The 18,859-nt window shown below is 45.5% G+C and overlaps 1 protein-coding gene across 5 annotated transcripts in view; it reads left to right on the forward strand.

Annotated features, from left to right (window-relative positions):
• mast2 (microtubule associated serine/threonine kinase 2) overlaps window positions 1–18,859 on the forward strand; it is a 405,044-nt gene that overhangs the window by 333,482 nt on the left and 52,703 nt on the right. For all 5 annotated transcript variants that reach the window (XM_073062969.1, XM_073062970.1, XM_073062973.1 and 2 more), the window contains 4 exons: window positions 12,597–12,729; window positions 13,291–13,358; window positions 15,344–15,429; window positions 16,566–16,774. In XM_073062969.1, coding sequence (XP_072919070.1) covers window positions 12,597–12,729; window positions 13,291–13,358; window positions 15,344–15,429; window positions 16,566–16,774 — 496 coding nt within the window. The remainder of the gene's footprint in view (window positions 1–12,596; window positions 12,730–13,290; window positions 13,359–15,343; window positions 15,430–16,565; window positions 16,775–18,859) is intronic.

Here is an 18,859-nt window from a genome sequence, read left to right on the forward strand (position 1 = left end):
CAGATTTGCAAAAGTGTTAACTATTGGGATGTCACATGCATCAGTGTTGCAGTTTCAACCATTTATAGTGACTTGTACTTGAGCACACTGTAGTCAAATTACCTGCTGATACAAGAATAACTAGAATAGCAATTTGTGCTGAGGACACAGACAAACAATGCAAAGATCAAGTAGGAAGAAGCTGGCAGATACAATATGATGTAAGGAAAACAAATAGCTTTTCCAAGGAAATGAGAAAACTAGTTCATGAAACAGGTTAGTTTGTGGAAACAGATTAATGGAGAAATGGCCGTGATAGCATAGGTCATAGAATTTACAAGTATGGAAGGTTTGATGCATTTTTAGCGTGCATTAGTGGGACAATATATGGTTTTTGTCACCATTTTTAAGGAAGGACGTGCTTGATTTGGAGGCAGTGCAGAGAATGTACAAGGTTGATTCCTGGGATGAAGATATTGATAAAGAACTTGAATTGAGATTTGCAGTAGTAGAGAATGAGGAAGAAAAGTACAAGCTGCAGGAAAGTATCAATGAATTGGGGTGGATTTCTGTCAAATGAATTTAATGCATTGAAGTGTAAGGTAATTTATAGAGGATAAACAGGCTAGAAATGCACAAGTACCCAGAAACAGGGAACTTTTATGTGTATGCTACACAGGTTCTGAAGGCAGTGTGATGAGTTGGGTGGATGGATTAAGAAGGCATAGGACATGAGGAGAGAGATTGGCCCAATTAGTGATAGAGTTTCAACGCACTTTTCGAGTTATGTACCACTTTAAAGGAAGGATGTGATTGTATGAGAAGCCACAGAAGAGATAAAGGACCAAGTTCCCAGATTTAGAAATTTCGCTAAAACTCTTTTCTCTTGGAAAAAACTAATGATAATTTCTTTCAGCTTCTCATCCATATTGTTGCTGTCATCCTGCACTGTTTTCAGGATGTTTTCTGTGTCTTATATGAAGAAGGGCAAAGGATATTTGCTTAATTTTGCAGCCATTTGCTTATTCTCCAGTATAGTTCCTGTTGCAGACTTTAAAAATGTCTACATTATATTTAGCAGCTTTAACAGTCTCAACCCTAAACATTAGCTGAAAATTCATCTCAAAAGGTGCTGTCTGACCTGTTGAGTTACTCCAGCATTTTGCTTATGTTACTCTGAATATCCAGCATCTGCGGAATCTCTTGTGTTTATATATTGGAATGCAATTCTCTGTTATTTATGTTTAATGAGAGATTTTTAAATTAAAACCATAAAATCATACTGTACAGAAGTGGGTACTTCAGCTCAATGTTCCCATCTTCATCTCTGCAAAATTCATTATGCCTTTTGCATTCCTGTCAGTTCTCGTTCTTCGCCCCTTCATCCCCCAACACCGATTTTTCTTCCTGCTGTGAGGGGCAGTTTGCAATAACTAATTAATTTAGTAACCTGAAGATCTTTGGCATGTGGATGGAGAGCAAGGAAAGAACATATGCACATAGGGTGAATGTGTGCACTCCACACAGATGGAATCCAAGGTCAGGATCAAACTTAAATCTCTGGATCTGTGGAGCAGCAATGTTAACACTGCACAATGTGCTTTAGTTGTTTGTCGGTGTTATGAATGTACCACAGCTCTGAGGGGCCGAAGGGTGCGGGACCAGCCCCCTCCTTCCGGAGAATCGCAAGATCACTATTAATTCGGTTCTTGGACCCAGGAAATGAGAGACAATGCAACGGATTTGACCATTGTTCTTAGAGGCACCTGTGTGAATTGCAACTCTATAGTACGTGCCAGCTATCAGGGACATGGACCCCCTCAGGCAATGTGGGGTGGGGATTGTATCACCCTACCTTGATTGACATTTACAAATCTGCCAGCCATGATAAAATGGAGACTGCAGGAGGCGGTACTCCAGCGACGCACCAGACGGAGACACCATCGCTCACCGTTCCCGTAAGAACGGGAAGCTGCTCGGGAGCCACGTGTGATTTGGATCCCCTAGCTAGGGAATCGAGTGGCTAATAACCCCGAAAAGGATTCCGAACTGACAACGGGGAACTCCCGTTCCCGATTCCACGCTTTGAGTCCAGAAGGCTGGCAAGTTTATTTTCTCTCTCCAACCCGTGAACACCCAGCGGTCCCTCAAACGGCTAAAAGCCTTTATGAACTGGCGAGACTTTTTATATTTCCATCGGACAATAGTTTTACCCCTAGACAAACTATAGAGCTACTTCGAATTGTTGATTATTACTATACCCGTGCTTTAGATTGAGTATTGACGACGTAGATTATCTGAATGTTTGTATCAACCTTACTTTTGTGCCCCTTTATAAATAAAAACGTTTAAAAATGGTACCATCAGACTTCAGCGGACCTCTCTATCTTTGCTGGTAAGTGACCCAGTTATGGGGTTCATAACAACGTGGGGCCTCGTCTCGAGATTTGATACCAAATTGGGAGGTCAGTGAATTGGGTTTGTAAGTCAAAAAATTTGGATCTGGTACGCTGGTAGCCAGACGGGAAACCAGCAAAGATGGACGTGGATGAATTTATGAAAAACCCGACTCTGGGGGCGCTAGAGGCGGCTACAAAATTAGACTTGGTAAACCTGGTGAAGGGGTTAAGCGTCACAGAGGTGAGGTCATCAATGAAAAAGCGGGAAGTGCGAAGGGTCATAACTCAGTATTACATTGGGAAGAAGGTGTTTGCAGCTGAGGAGTTGGAAAATATCCCTGAAAAGGTACCAGCGAGTGAGACGGATCAGTTAGAGTTGGAGAAATTAAGGTTGGAACATGAATTTAAAATAAAGCAGCTGGAAGCAGCTGAGAAAGAGAAAGAACGGGCTGAGAGAGAGAAAGAACGGGCTGAGAGAGAGGGAAAGAACGGGCTGAGAGAGAGAAAGAAAGGGCCGACAAACAAAGGGAGCAGGCGTTCCATCTAAAGGAGTTAGAGGTGAAACGGGACCAGGAGCTCCAACTAAAGGGGTTAGAGGTGAAAAAAGAGCAGGACCAAGCTGAGAGGCAAAGACAGCATGAAATTCAGCTAAAAGAGCTAGAAGCAGCCGAGAAAGAGAAGGAACGAGCCGAGAAGGAGAAGGAACGGGCCGAAAGAGAGCAGGACCGAGCTGAAAAGCAAAGAGAGTATGAGGAGAAAGAGAAACAGAGGGAACATGACTTAGAGATGGAGAAATTAAGGAAAGAGCGAAGAGATCCAGGGTTAGATCGAGAGGAGAGGTTTAATGTTAGTCGGGAGTTGAGGGTAGTACCTCCATTCGAAGAGTCGGATGTTGATAGTTATTTCTTGCTTTTTGAAAAGGTGGCAGTAAATCAGAAGTGGCCCAAAGAGCAGTGGGTGGCGTTGTTACAAAGTGTGTTAAAAGGGAAGGCACAACGAGCATATGCGGCATTGTCCGTCGGGGAGGGGGAAGCGGAGAATTATGCCAAAGTAAAGGAGGCCATTCTCCGGAGTTACGAGCTAGTACCTGAAGCTTATAGACAAAGGTTCAGAAATTTACGAAAAGGGTGGAATCAAACGTATACCAAGCTAGCCCATGAAAAGGGTGTGCTCTTGGACCATTGGTGCACCGCGGAACAGGTGGGCGGGGATTATGGGCGTATCAGGGAGTTATTTCTGATTGAAGAATTAAAAGGGTGTGTTCCGGAGGAGATCCGGATGTATTTGAATGAGAAGCCGAATAAATCCATCTCGGAAATTGCTCGGTTCGCAGATGAATATGCCCTAACCCACAAGACAAAGTTTCCCTCGAATAAAAGTACCCCGAGAGACCGTGGGAACGATCGAGAAAGTCCGCCAGCTGAGGCAGAGGTCCCGCCGGAAGCTAGTGGTAAGGTTGAGGGGGAAAGGCCAGGCGGCCCTAGATTTCCGGGCTTGACCTGTTTTAATTGTGGGAAGGGAGGACATATTGCATCTAGGTGCTTTGCTCTGAGAAAGGAGCCAGAAAAAGGGAAAGCAGCGGTCCCTATCGGGTGTGCAGTGGTAATCAGAAAATCGGCAAGAGGGTCCCGGGTAAGCAGAGAGCGCGAGGGGCCTGAGATTTATCTGTCACACGGAACCGTGTCTGTGAGGGCGGGGGACCCACCAATTCCCGTACGGATTTGAAGAGACACGGGGGCGGAGCTATCATTAATTAGCCGTAACGTATTACAATTCGGACCTCAGACGGGCGAGGTAGCCCTGAGAGGAATAGGAAAATGGACAGAAATAGTGTCCTTACATAGGGTCATTTTGGATTGTGAGCTGGTGTATGGATCAGTTGAAATAGGGGTGCCATCAGAATTCCCGAGAACTGACGTGGACGTCCTCCTTGGGAACGATTTAGCCGGGGGTAGGATTTGGTCAACCATGATTACGACCCGCAGACCGGTGCGTGTTGAGGCCCCGCCCATAGCGTCCCCGAGCTATACCGCATGCGCGGTCACTCGCAGCCTGTCGAGATTGGCAGCTGAGAACGGGAGCAGTTTAAAATTGGCCAGTTTTGATTTGGCCGAGACGTCTTTACCGACCCTGTGCCACGAGGGTTTAGAGGGTGGTAAAACGAGGAATAGTAACGTAAAAGGGGGTAAGGGAGAGGAGATAGATCTTCCCTTAGCGAAGAGAAAGGTCCTAGAGGTAGGAAATAAAGATGAGAAACGGAAAAAGCTGTTAAAAGGTCCAGAGTTGGACATGGATGATCTGTCGGGGGTGGCAGCCCTGTTTGAAGAAGTTGAGAGTTATCAAGGTGTTCCCGATAATGAGATGAAGGCAGTCCTAGATGAAAAGGATGCCACTACCTTGGAGGTCTGCTGGGTTGGCAGACGAGGTTGTTTCAGCCCGCGGGGTTGAGTTTACTCTGGAAGGGAGTTGCCCAGAGAGTAACAGTCGGTATTTCTGATGTGTATTTATTGATAAATTCTATTGTATTTCTTTATTACCGTGTAAATGTCTGCAAGAAAATGTATTATTTCAAGGTTATATATGGCCACATATGCAACTTTAATAATAAATTTTAACAATTAACACTGTACTGCCCTGAAGCACTTGTTTGGAAGTACAGCTTTCTGTCAGTGGTATCCATCTACCATTGGTTTTCTCAGTTTGTCCATTGTCTGGAAAAACTAGAATTTCAAGAGAACAGGAAATAAATCGTAATAAATTGGCTGATCTTTCATGGTTTGTTGAAAAATAACACTGATTATGATTTATTTTTCCTATGTAAGACTATATATTGATTGAGTTACAGCATGGCATTCTGCTTTTTCTGTTTTAACAATAACCACAAGACGTAATAGCAGGCAATCCTTTTTGTATCTGGCTGAAGAACACTGAGAGGAGTCTAAAAAGCTTTGTTATTTAATTGTGAGAAAGTGATTTTTAAAGTTTTAGTTTTAGAAATATGTTGTTTTACTGAAAACAATTGCTAATTCTTTTCCTTGGAAGTGCTACTGTATCCCTTTGGAGAAACAGCATGCTGATTGGTACTGAATACCTTGTGTGTATTGGTGTGGTTTATCAAAATAGTACTTTTTAAAGCCAGCACACAATACATATAACTTGCATGTTATCAATTCCATTCAAACTGATATGATTTACAGAATTTACTTCTTATTAAGTATTTTACTGTGCCTTGTATTTTGGTTGGAAAACAAGAGTAGAATTAAAAACTATGATGAAATATCATGCAACAATGTATTTTACATATTGGTTGTTGTCAGTTTTTGTGTGTTGTTTTAATTGATTCTATTGTGGCGACCCACTTTCTGCGCAGGTGAACCGGCTCACAAATAGCCAGCGCGCGGGGGGAGACTTTAGTAATGTACCTCCAACGTCATTTCCGCCCGGAGAGGGTGGGCGCTAGGGATTTAAATGCCAGCACCGCGAAGTTTGAATAAACTAGTCTCAAAAGGACTTACCGACTGCGTGTCATTATTTCAGTGCTGTGTGTAGCACATCACTACATTGGTGACCCCGACAGTCCAAACGGGATTTGGACCAAAGATGACCGACTCTTCATCTGTTCACGCAGTTTCGCTAAAACTGCCGACTTTCTGGACGCTGCGACCACGTGTGTGGTTTAGCCAAGCAGAAGCCCAGTTCCAGATTTGGCAGATATCCTCTGATTCCATGCGTTACTACCACGTGGTGAGCACCCTTGACCAGCAGACGGCCGCCCAGGTTGCGGATTTCATACATTCGCCCCCGGAAGAAGGCAAATATGAAGCATTCAAGGCGCTGCTCATTGGGACCTTTGGCCTCTCACGGCCCACCTGCTTCACCTGGACGGTTTGGGAGACAGACTGCCGTCAGCATTGATTAACGAGATGCTGTCCCTGGCTGACGGACACAAGCTCTGCCTCATGTTCGAGCAAGCGTTCCTGGAGCAACTGCCCGAGGACATACATCTGCGGCTGGCCGACGCAGATTTCAGTGACCCCCAGAAGGTGGTGGCCCGGGCAGGCGTGCTGTGGAAAGCCAAGAGGGAGAGCGTGGCGTCCGTCGGTCAGATTACCAGACCAGGCCCGGCAGGGGGGCGCACACAACACAGAGGCAGGAGTGAGGAGGCCAGTGAACAGTGGTGTTTCTACCACCAGCGGTGGGGCACAAAAGCCCGCCGTTGTCGCCCGCCCTGCAAGGGCCAGGGCCAGCTGCCGCTCATGACTATGGCGGCTGGCCACCAAGACAGCCTCTTTTACATCTGGGACAAACAGTCAGGACGCCGCTTCTTGGTCGACACCGGAGCGGAGATCAGCGTCTTGTCCCCGATGGGGTACGACACCCGCAACAGGAAGCCAGGACCCACCCTGAGGGCCGCAAATGGCAGTACGATATGGACCTACGGCACCCACACAGTGCAGCTGCAGTTCGGCGCCAGCTGGTTCACGTGGGACTTCACGCTGGCCGCGGTGGCCCAACCACTCCTGGGGGCGGACTTCTTGCGAGCTCACAGCTTGCTGGTCGACTTGCAAGGGAAAAGACTGGTACATGCCGAGACTTTCCAGACGTTCTCCCTGGGTGAAGCCAAGTTGCCGGCCCCACACCTGGACTCCATCACACTGTCGGACAACAAATTCACCAGAATCCTGGCGGACTTCCCATCGATTCTGGCACCGCAGTTCACGGCAGCCATGCCCAGACACGGCGTACAGCACCACATTCTGACCCAGGGACCACCCCTCCACACCCGCGCACGAAGGCTCCCCCCGGCAAAGCTCCACCTGGCGAAGGAGGAATTCAAGCGGATGGAGGAATTGGGGATCATACGGCGGTCTGACAGCCCATGGGCCTCCCCCCTGCACATGGTGCCCAAAGCAACAGGGGGCTGGAGACCATGCGGCGACTACCGCAGGCTGAACGAGACTACAACACCGGACCGCTACCCTGTGCCGCACATTCAGGACTTTGCAGCAAACCTGCACGGCGCACGGATCTTCTCCAAGGTAGACCTCGTCCAGGGATACCATCAAATCCCGATGCATCCGGACAACATCCCCAAAATGGCACTCATCACCCCTTTCGGCCTTTTCGAGTTCCTCTGCATGCAGTTCGGCCAAAAGAATGCCACACAGACGTTTCAGTGGTTAATGGACACGGTGGGACGCGACCTGGACTTCGCTTTCATCTATTTGGACGACATCCTCATAGCCAGCAGCAGTCGTCAGGAGCATCTGTCCCACCTCCGTCAACTCTACGCCCGACTGAGTGAATACGGCCTCACGATCAACCCGGCCAAATGCCAGTTCGGTCTCGATACCATCGACTTCCTGGGCCACAGGATTACCAAAGACGGGGCAACACCTCTGCCCGCCAAGGTAGACGTGATCCGCCACTTTGCCCAGCCCAACACGGTCAAAGGCCTGAAGGAGTTCGTTGGTATGGTGAACTTCTACCACCGTTTCCTCCCCTCAGCGGCCCGTATCATGCGCCCTTTGTACACCCTGATGTCGGGTAAAGGCAAGGACATTACTTGGGACGAGGAGGCCGCGGCCACTTTCGTTAAAGCCAAGGAAGCCTTGGCAGATGCTGCGATGCTTGTGCACCCCAGAACGGACGTTCCGACCGCCCTCACGGTGGACGCATCCGACACAGCAGTCGATGGGGTGCTGGAGCAGCTCATCGAGGGGCGCTGGCAACCCCTGGTGTTCTTCAGCAAGCACCTATGACCACCCGAACTCAAGTACAGTGCTTTTGACCGGGAGCTGTTGGCGCTATACTTGGCGATCCGGCATTTCAGGTACTTCTTAGAAGGCAGGCCATTCGCTGCGTTCACGGACCACAAACCGTTGACCTTTGCATTCACGAAGGTGTCCGATCCCTGGTCGGCTCGCCAGCAGCAACATCTGTCCTACATCTCCAAGTACACGACAGACATCCAGCATGTCTCGGGGAAGGACAACGTCGTGGCGAACGCACCCTCCAGATTAGCTGTCCAGGCCCTGTCCCTGGGGGTGGACTATGCAGCACTGGCGGAGGCACAGCAGGCAGATGACGAGATGCCCAGCTACAGGTCAGCAGTCTCGGGTTTGCAGCTGCAGGACTTTCTCGTAGGCCCAGGTGATAGGACCCTCCTGTGCGACGTGGCTACCGGCCAACCTCGCCCCATCGTCCCGGCAGCCTGGAGGCGGCGGGTTTTCGACTCCATACACGGTTTGGCGCACCCATCTATCAGGACAACCGTCTGGCTGGTCTCCAGCAAGTTCGCGTGGCACGGACTTTGCAAGCAGGTCAGTGAATGGGCCAGAACATGCGCGCAGTGCCAAACAGCCAAGGTGCAGCGGCACACTAAAGCCCCGCCGCAGCAGTTCGAACCCACCCACCGGAGGTTCGATCACATTCATGTGGATGTCGTGAGCCCCCTACCAGTGTCCCGAGGAGCGCAGTACCTCCTAACGATGGTAGACCGGTTCACAAGGTGGCCAGAGGTGGTCCCGCTCACCAACACATCTGCCGATTCCTGCGCCCGAGCACTGATCGCAACCTGGGTAGCACGCTTCGGGGTACCGGCCCACATTACCTCCGACGGAGGCACCCAGTTCACCTCCAGCCTGTGGTCGGCTGTGGCCAGCCTGTTGGGAATGCAGCTGCACCACACAACTGCCTACCACCCACAGTCGAACGGACTGGTGGAACGCTTCCACCGTCACTTGAAGTCGGCTCTCATGGCCCACCTGAGAGGACCTAACTGGGTAGACGAGCTTCCCTGGGTCCTGCTTGGAATTCGTACAGCACCCAAAGAGGATCTGCACGCCTCGTCGGCCGAGTTGGTGTATGGCGCGCCCCTGGCTGTCCCGGGAGAGTTCATACCAGCCCCAAGGGGGCAAGAGGAAGAACCCACAGCAGTCCTGGACAGGCTACGCGAAAGGCTCGGCAACCTGGCCTCCGTACCAACTTCACAGCACAGACTGACCCCGACCCATGTACCCAAAGACCTGCAGAACTGTAAGTTTGTGTTTGTACGAAGGGGCGGACACCGGGCGCCGCTACAGCGGCCGTACGTGGGGCCGTTCAAGGTGATCAACAACAACGGGTCCACGTATGTTCTGGACATTGGGGGGAAAGAGGAGGTTTTCACGGTGGACCGACTCAAACCAGCCCATGTGGACTTGGCGCAGCCGGTCGAGGTTCAGGCACCGCGGTGCAGAGGCATACCTCCCAAACAGAGGCTGATCCAGACTGTGGACATTGGGGGGTGTATCGCCGGTTCTGTGTGTGTGTGTGGGGGGGGGGGGGGGGGGGGTTATGTGGCGACCCACTTTCTGCGCAGGCGAACCGGCTCACAAATAGCCAGCATGCGGGGAGAGACTTTAGTAATGTACCTCCAACGTCATTTCCGCCCGGAGAGGGCGGGCGCTAGGGATTTAAATGCCAGCACCGTGAAGTTTGAATAAACTAGTCTGGAAACGGCTTATTTCAGCCGTTATTTCAGTGTCGTTATTTCAGCGCTGTGTGTAGCACATCGCTACACTATTGTATTTGTTGTACTGTGAAAGTCCATAGGAAAATGAATCTCAGCATAGTATATGGTGACATTTAAGCACTTTGATAATAAATTTACTTTGCACTTTGAACAGCTAGTTTCAGCTGCATTATTACAAACTCAGGCAAGAATTTGAGAATGATTGATCCCGGTATTGATAGAAAGGTTATTGGTTTAAGGAACAGATTATTACCTCTTCATGGGAGAGAGGGTTTTGACCATTCAAAGTGTTATGTGTTCTATCAAAAATAAAGACAAAATATGCAGCAATCTCCTTGTTAACTTCAAAAAGGTGGTGACAATGTTGGCACCAATAATCCTCCTTTCATCTTAACGTTCTACAAAGTGCTTAATTAACACCTCTTGTAAATTAAATGAATTAAATTGAAGCTGATTTCCATGAGAAAATGTAAAGAAGTGTTGAAAGTTAAGTCCTAAACACAAAGTACACTGCAGATGCTGGGGTCAAAGCAACACGTACAACAAGCTGGAGGAACTCAGCAGGTCAGACAGCATCCGTGGAAACGAGCGGTCAACGTTTCAGGCCGAGACCCTTCGTCAGGACTGAAGAGGAAGGGGGCAGGGGCTCTATAAAGAGAGTGGGAATGTGAAGGCTGTTAGGTACCAAGTGAAAGACCAATAAGAGGAAAGATCAAGGGGTGGGGGAGGGGAAGCAGGGAGGGGATAGGCAGGAAATGTAAAGGGAAAGCACTGTGTAGTAGAAGGCAGAATCATGAGAGAGGTGATAGGCAGCTGGAGGAGGAGGCAGAGTGAAACTGGGATGGGGGAAGGGAGAGTTGCTGAAAGTTAAGTCCTTTCTCTAGAGATTTACTCAGATCAGGTTGCACTCTGCACTCTTCAATATAGCAAGGTAAGGAAATTATAAATTTGACATACTGCATCACATCTTGCTGAATGATAGTATAAGTCATGAGTCAGGCAGTTGTGAAGTGAGGTTACACACACAAAGCTTTAACCATTCTAGTACTGTTATACTTAGAATGATTTTATTCTAGCAATGTGGAGTTAGTGCCATTTTGTTTACACTGTATATCCAGAAATACACTCATTGGCCACTCAATTAGGTGCCTCCTGTACATTATAAAATGGCCACTGAGCGTATACTCATGATCTTCTGCTGCTGTATCCCATGCACTTCAAGGTTCAATGTGTTGTGCACTCAGAGATGCCCTTCTGCACTTCACTGTTGTGCGATTATTTCTGTGGCCATCCTGTCAGTTTAAAGCAATTTGGCCATTCTCCTCTGATGATCTTTCTCATTAACAAGGTGATTTGCCCACAGAACTGCCACTCACTGGATTTTTTTTTTGTTTTTCACACCATTATCTGTAACTCCAGAGACTGCTTTGCATGAAAATCCTAGGCGATCATCAGTTTCTGAGATACTCAACAATGGCACATTCCACAGATAAAGTCACTTAGATCACATATCTTCCGCATTTTGACAGCTCATTATCAATAAGATTTTACCCACAGATAAATTTGCATTTTTTTCAGGTCCTGTTGGGCTATGTTTATTGTGAGGTTCCAGTTTGGTTCCTTTGATATCTGATATTCTTCTTAACACTTAGAGTCATACAATCATAGAATGCAATAGCCCATTCAGCCCAATTCACCCATGCCAACTTGTGGGCATCCTTCCATTTGCCATCTCCCAGTATTATAGAAGTCCGTAGCCTTCTGTGTCTAGGCACCCGAGGTGTTCATCTGGCATTCTTAAATGCTGCTTGCTTTTAACTCAGCTTAAACCATTCTCGCACTCACTGCTTTCTGGGAACTTGCTGCTCTCTGACTACCCCCTCTATCCCCTCTAAATCTCTTCCTCCTTACTCTAGATCCTTGTCCCCTAGTTTTATCTGCCTCTGATTTAAGAAAAGGTTTACTGCAGTCCACCCTATCTATATGTCAGAGTTTTAAATGTTTCAGTATGTTCTTTGTAAACCTCGTCTGCTCCAGGGGAAAAGACCTAGCTTCTCCTGTCTCTCCTCACAACTGAACTGCTTCATGCCAGACAACAAGCTGGTCAATCATCTCTGCATCTTGTCCACCATAGCATATTTTTCCTGTTGTGAGGTGACCAGAAATGCACACAGTACTCCAGGTGACTCTGACTATGGTTTTCTAATGTTAAAACATAAGCATCTGGGCAATAAAAATGAGCAGCCCTCTCCTACCAACTCAGTTGAAAGTTTTCCAACAGTGCTGTCGAACCTCCCAGGAAGAATGTTGGTCCCACTATTATGGTTAAGGTGCAATTTCTGGATTTTCGGGACAAAGTTACATTTGAATTTCAGTTCCAGATGAGTATTTTTTTCTTAAGCACTCAATATTTTCAGTAGGCATAGAAAGCATGTGAAAAATATCATTAATAATAACAGAGGAAGAGTGGTGAATAAGTACAAGCCATTTGCTTCAGCAAAATATGCTTCCAAATTGTTGTAAGTTCATGCTTTGTATTCTTGATTTTTTTTTTTCTGTTCCTCTATGCTCTCTATCAAATGGAATGACATCCCAAATGCTCTTTGGGCTTCATTGTCCAGGGAAGTTTTGAAAAGGTAGAAGACAAATGAGTTTCTGGTTTTCTTCCAACAGACACAAGCTGTTTTTTTTTTGTTTTCTAGGAGTTTGATCCTGAAGAATTTTATCATTTATTGGAAGCAGCTGAAGGCCATGCTAAAGAAGGACAAGGAATCAAATCTGATATCCCACGCTATATTATCAGTCAACTGGGGCTCACCAGAGATCCCTTGGAGGGTAAGTACATCTTACTGAAAAGGATAGAATGGCTTGCTCAGTACAAGCGAACTCTTAGATTGCTGGTACAAATAATGAACTTGGACTACTGAGTTTTAAGTATGAAGGAGCAAATTGTAATGATTGAATTTAATAAGACTACAAGATATATGAGCAGAATTAGGTCATTTGGCCCATCGAGTCCAGGATCATAGGGATAAATTAGGCTGTTCAGTTCTATTCAGTAAGATCATGGACAGTCTTTGACCTAATTTCATAAATTCACTTAAATTGTTCTATATCCCTTAATCTGTCAATCTCAGATTTTAATTTACCAATTTACATGGCATTATTTGATGTTAGCTAAAGAGAATTCCAAATTTTTACTTTCTTGAAATAAAGAATGCTTATGTATGTTTTAGGTTTGCAGATACAAATCAGAGTTCATTCCATAATTGTTTTTAATTATTTTAACTTTGTACATCCTCCTGTTGAATCTTAAGATTTCAGAATGTGCCACTTATACTCTTTCTGTCTTTTCCTGATGCAAACATTATTTGGTACTTGTTCTGTTTTGACCAGAAATGGCCCAGTTAACCAGCTATGACAGTGGCAGCACAGAGCCCCCAGAAACTGATGATTCTCTAGAAGTGAGTATTGTTGATCAAACCAAAGAGTACACTATTTTACTTCCAAATAAAAGGTGGCAAACAGTTTCCACAAGTTAAACAAGTTGAACACAACACTCAATGTTTTAGTTCCCCCCACCCCCCAGCCATCAGGTTTCAGAACAGTCCATGAACCCATGAACACCACCTTGCTAATCTCTTATTTAGCACTATTTATTAATTTTGTAAGTGATAGTTATTTTTATGTCTTTGTACTCAACTGCCACGAATCAATTAAATTTATGTCAAAGAAGTCAATGATAATAAACCTGTTTTTGATTCTGAGTGAACAGAACTATATGAGCTGGTTATAGTATTGCCAGTTTTAAATAAGTAGGTTATCAGTGTGCTAAATTGACTGCCCAAGATTATAATAGAGTAGTTCAGACTTCAGATAACTAATCATTTCCAAAGCAGATTGGCTGCAGTAGGTGGAGGAGGTAATAGGGCAATCTTACTGAGGTAAAAATTATTATGGGACAAATATGTAGTTGGAAGCTTATCTTCAGATCAGCTGTGTTACTGAGGAGAGGAATGACATCAGTGGCTAAAGAGCAGAGATTGTGGTCCTTAGTAATGTAGATGTGGTATTATCCACATGTCACTTCATTTTCAGTTGATCTCACCAAAGAGTAGATGAGCTGGTGGAATAGGAGGGGCCTAAAAATGTTATTTGGAATAGTGTAGTAGCAGCAATACTCTACGTATTATTCACTGTCTGTGATGATTGATGAGAATAGACCTTGGTGAGTGGAGTCTTTTGCAACTGCAGAATGATGGATGTACATTATGGGGCATTTTTAGACAGGGTAAGAAGGATAATGAGGTTCAGTTACTTAACTGCATTTATATAGGATTTAATTTGTGACCTGTGTGGAAATTAAACATTTTTGCAATGTGGAAGGTTGGAAACTTGAGAAATTCAAGCATGGGAAGATGGGCATGGAATTAGGAGGTGAGGGAGCATTCAATTGTGGAGTATGGAAAAGAGCGTGATTGAAAATGGAAAGGATTTTTTTTGCAAGAAAGAGGGAATCAAAAGATTTTTATTGTTTAAAGTGGTGATGATGTTGATTTGAAGGTGAAGGGGTAGTAACGGGAGAAGGAACCATTAATTTTATCAAAAAAAAAGTTGTGTTCAGGAAAGTAATGAAGGTGGTTATCATAAAAGGAGTAGGGAAATAAAAAGGTATTAGTTCTCATAAACGTGATGATCATTGGGAGATTGCATTCAGTGATATGCACTGATGGATAAAAATGAATGAGATCCTAGAGAACATTTCATCCCAGTGGTAAAGGAGGGAGGAGAATGCCAGAGGCAAGTAAATGGATTGTCTCAATATTGGTGAAAAGTTTGTGTTCTTTGCACTTACACATAAGAATTGATAAAGCAAGGGAGAAGGGTTTGGCAAGGTGCTTCGCTGGAATTAAGGAAGCAAGAATGATCTTGGAATTCTAAGCAGTCTGATTACGGAAGAGTACAGCTTGGTTGTGCTTTGTGGTTCAGCCAGGTAAATGGTTTTCCTTAGGCAGTTGTTAACATCTGCGTTAAAGTCTAGGTCCCTTGTATTTAAGGGAGGGAAAACAAGGACTCCTCCAGAAAAATGGCTATTATTTTGTGACATGCAGTGTCTTACAAGTTACTAAAATAAGGTCCAGTCTTTGACATCATCAGCAGAGTTTTCAGTTGCAAAGCAGAAGAGAATTGTACATACTGCAAGAGTTGATAAAATGCTTTCAGAATTTACATTTCTCAGTAAACCACCATTAATCTTTGAAAAATGCACCATTTATCTCTCAAAAATACTCATCACTTTACACTTGAATTTGTTACTTTGTCTTTAATAGCCTCATCTTTTATTTATGTAAAACGTATTGAATGCATTTTTCTGAATACAATGCCTTCATAATACATGTAGTTAACTGATGATGGAATATCAGATTTGTTTAATTGTGATTGCTTTCAGGGTCGTGGTGCTACATTTAACACAAAGAAAACCCCATGCGAGGAAGACTTTGAAAACCTAAAGCTGATTAGCAATGGAGCCTATGGGTAAAGAATTTCATTCTTTAACAGAAAGTTTGGTGATCCATTTTCTTTCCATTGTTTGTAAAATAAGGACTTACTCCTGATTGGTGAGTACTTATGACATTGTCAGAGGACTCCGACTTGAACATTAAGGCAATGCAGTTAAAGTGACCTTTACTCTTCCCAGGTGACTGCAACTTCAAAAATATGAACATAAATAACAAAAGCTATAGGAGACTAACACCAACACTCAAGACTTTGAACTATCCTCTGTGAAATCACAGTAGATTTTGTATCTAGTAAATCCCTTATGGAGCCCAGCCCAAATGCTGGAGCTAAAATGTGTCTATTGTCGTTCTACAATCTGAAAAGAATACACATAACCATAAAATAGACACAAATCTATGCAAACCTATATAAGCTCTTTGGGTTCAAGGGACTTTTACCTTGTGTTCACTGAGGATGAAAATTAATGTTTCAATTGAATTGGCCATCATTCAGATACAGTATGCTTAAGAACCTGCAACAGTAAAAAAATATCGGATTCTGCAGTGAACAAATGCATTTTTAATGAGGGTATACAAAATGAAACACCCAAAACATTTCTGTCCCTCTCTTGATGATGACCACCGGCAAGTATGGTTGGTGGAAGATCATATATATGCCTCATTAACTTGATGAGGTGGCTATTATTAGGAAAAGAGATGTGATTGGAAGGCAGAATTGATAAATTACAAAAGATCAAGAACAGTATATTGAACATATAACTTGGAGTCATAATTTTGCAAACTGCTTGAATGTTTGATCTGTACTCAGATTATATGTTTTTGGGAAGTATTTATTTGGGATGCTCGAGGCTAGTTGTTGTTTCAGCTAAAGAAGCAGGACTGATTCAAATATGCTGCTTATTCAAGATTGTTTAAGTCGTTCATCACTTCTACTGAACAGTTAAACAATTTAATGAAAATGTCAATCTTTGATTAAATAATTAACTTGTCCTATGCTTATTGCAATCCTAGGTAACATGCTAACCTTTAAAGAACATTGCCATTTTACTAGTCTTCCTTTGCTAACTGCTGTTGCTTCTGATAATAGAATTGTTGTTCTGCTCCTGTTGTTGCAAGAGTACATAATTGGTACAATGTACACATATCTTACAGAGCGGTCCATCTTGTGAGACATAAGGAAACACGACAGAGGTTTGCTATGAAGAAAATTAACAAGCAGAATCTCATTCTACGGAACCAAATCCAACAAGCATTTGTTGAAAGAGATATCCTGACCTTTGCAGAAAACCCTTTTGTTGTAAGCATGTTTTGCTCTTTTGAGACAAAACGACATCTTTGTATGGTGATTGAATATGTTGAAGGTAAGTTGCTTGTTTGAGGAAATTGTTTGAGTTTAAGTATAATTTAAAAAAAATTGTTCTTATGCCTCCCCCAGAGGATCCTGTTGTCAAAACATTATCATTTTCCATAATTTCCTGTTTCCCTTAACTATCGTAGTGTTTTAGAGTCTCACAGGATAGAAGCAATCTTTTTGGTTCAACCTGTCCATGCTGTAAATCCTCATTTTATGGTGAGGATGGTTTATAAATGCTTGAAATTCAGCACAATTTTAACTGGTTTGAATAAAGATGACCAACAGCTTAACCTGTGAATCATTAACAGATGTTTCAGATTTATGGTTTAATCTATGCAGGCATGGAAATCTTAAATTTTATGCCACCTTTCCCTTGCAATAATAACAAGCATTGTTCATTTCAGTACCACTATGACTTCAGAATTCTGGCCATTTGGCCATGAATATTATTTAACATTTGACTGCAGTGGGAAGGCATAACACTTAGCTTGATTATTCTTGCTTAAAGTAACCATGACTTCGTGGCGACCCACTTTCTACACAGGCGAACCGGCTCACAAAATGGCGCGTGCATCGGCAGAGAGGCCAGCCCCAAAATGGCGCTGGGCCTTCTTCTTCACCAGCAAGGGGTGAAAGCCCCGCATGCGGGAAGAGACTTTTGTAATGCACCTCTGACGTCATTTCCACCCGGAGAGGGCGGGAACGAAACTGCGTAAAAGCCAGTGCTGCGAAGTTTGAATAAACTAGTCTGGAGTGCAACTTACAGACTGCGTGTCGTTACTTCTAGCTCTGTGTGTAGCACATTGCTACATTGGTGACCCTGACGGTCCAAACAGGATTTGGACCAAAGATGATCGACTCTTCATCTGTTCACGCAGTTTCACTAAAACTGTCAACTTTCTGGATGCTGCGACCACACGTGTGGTTTGACCAAGCAGAAGCCCAGTTCCAGATTCAGCAGATATCCTCTGATTCCACGCGTTACTATTACATGGTGAGCTCCCTTGACCTGGAGACGGCCACCCAGGTTGAGGATTTCATACAGTCGCCCCCAGAAGAAGGCAAATATGCAGCATTCAAAGCGCTGCTCATAGGGACCTTTGGCCTCTCACGGCATGAGCGAGGTGCCCGCTTGCTGCACCTGGACGGTTTGGGAGACAGGCTGCCGTCAGCATTGATGAACGAGATGCTGTCCCTGGCTGACAGACACAAGCCCTGCCTCATGTTTGAGCAGGCATTCCTAGAGTAACTGCCTGAGGACATACATCTGCTACTGGCCGACACAGATTTCAGTGACCCCCGGAAGGTGGCGTCCCGGGCAGAAGTGCTGTGGAAAGCCAAGAGGGAGAGCGGGGCATCCATCGGACAGATTACCAAGCCACGCGCCCAACAGCAGGCCTGACCAGACCCAGCAACGGAATGCACACAACCCAGAGGCAGGAGTAAGGAGGCCAATGAACAGTGGTGTTTCTACCACCAGCAGTGGGGCACAGAAGCCCGCCGTTGTCGCCTGCCCTGCAAGTTCCTGGGAAACGCCAGGGCCAACCACTGCTAATGGCTATGGCGGCTGGCCACCAGGACAGCCTCTTGTACATCTGGGACAAACAGTCGGAACGCCACTTCTTGGTCGACACCGGAGCAGAGATCAGCGTCTTGCCCCCGACGGGGTACGACACCTGCAACAGGGAGCCAGGACCCACCCTGAGGGCCACAAACAGCAGCGCGATATGGACCTACGGTACCCATACAGTGCATCTGCAGTTCGGCGCTAGCCGGTTCACGTGGGACTTCACACTGGCCGCCGTGTCCCAACCACTCCTGGGAACGGACTTCTTGCGAGCTCACAGCCTGCTGGTCGACTTGCAAGGGAAAAGACTGGTCCATGCCAAGACTTTCCAGACGTTCTCCCTGGGTGAAGCCAAGTTGCCGGCCCCACACCTGGACTCCATCACACTCTCTGACAACGAATTCACTAGAATCCTGGCGGACTTTCCATCAGTTCTGGCACCGTAGTTCACGGCAGCCATGCCCAGACACGGAGTACAGCACCACATTCCGACTCAGGGACTAATCCTCCACGCCCGTGCACGAA

Source organism: Hemitrygon akajei, chromosome 12, assembly GCF_048418815.1.
Source record: "Hemitrygon akajei chromosome 12, sHemAka1.3, whole genome shotgun sequence".
Taxonomy (NCBI): Eukaryota; Metazoa; Chordata; class Chondrichthyes; order Myliobatiformes; family Dasyatidae; genus Hemitrygon; species Hemitrygon akajei.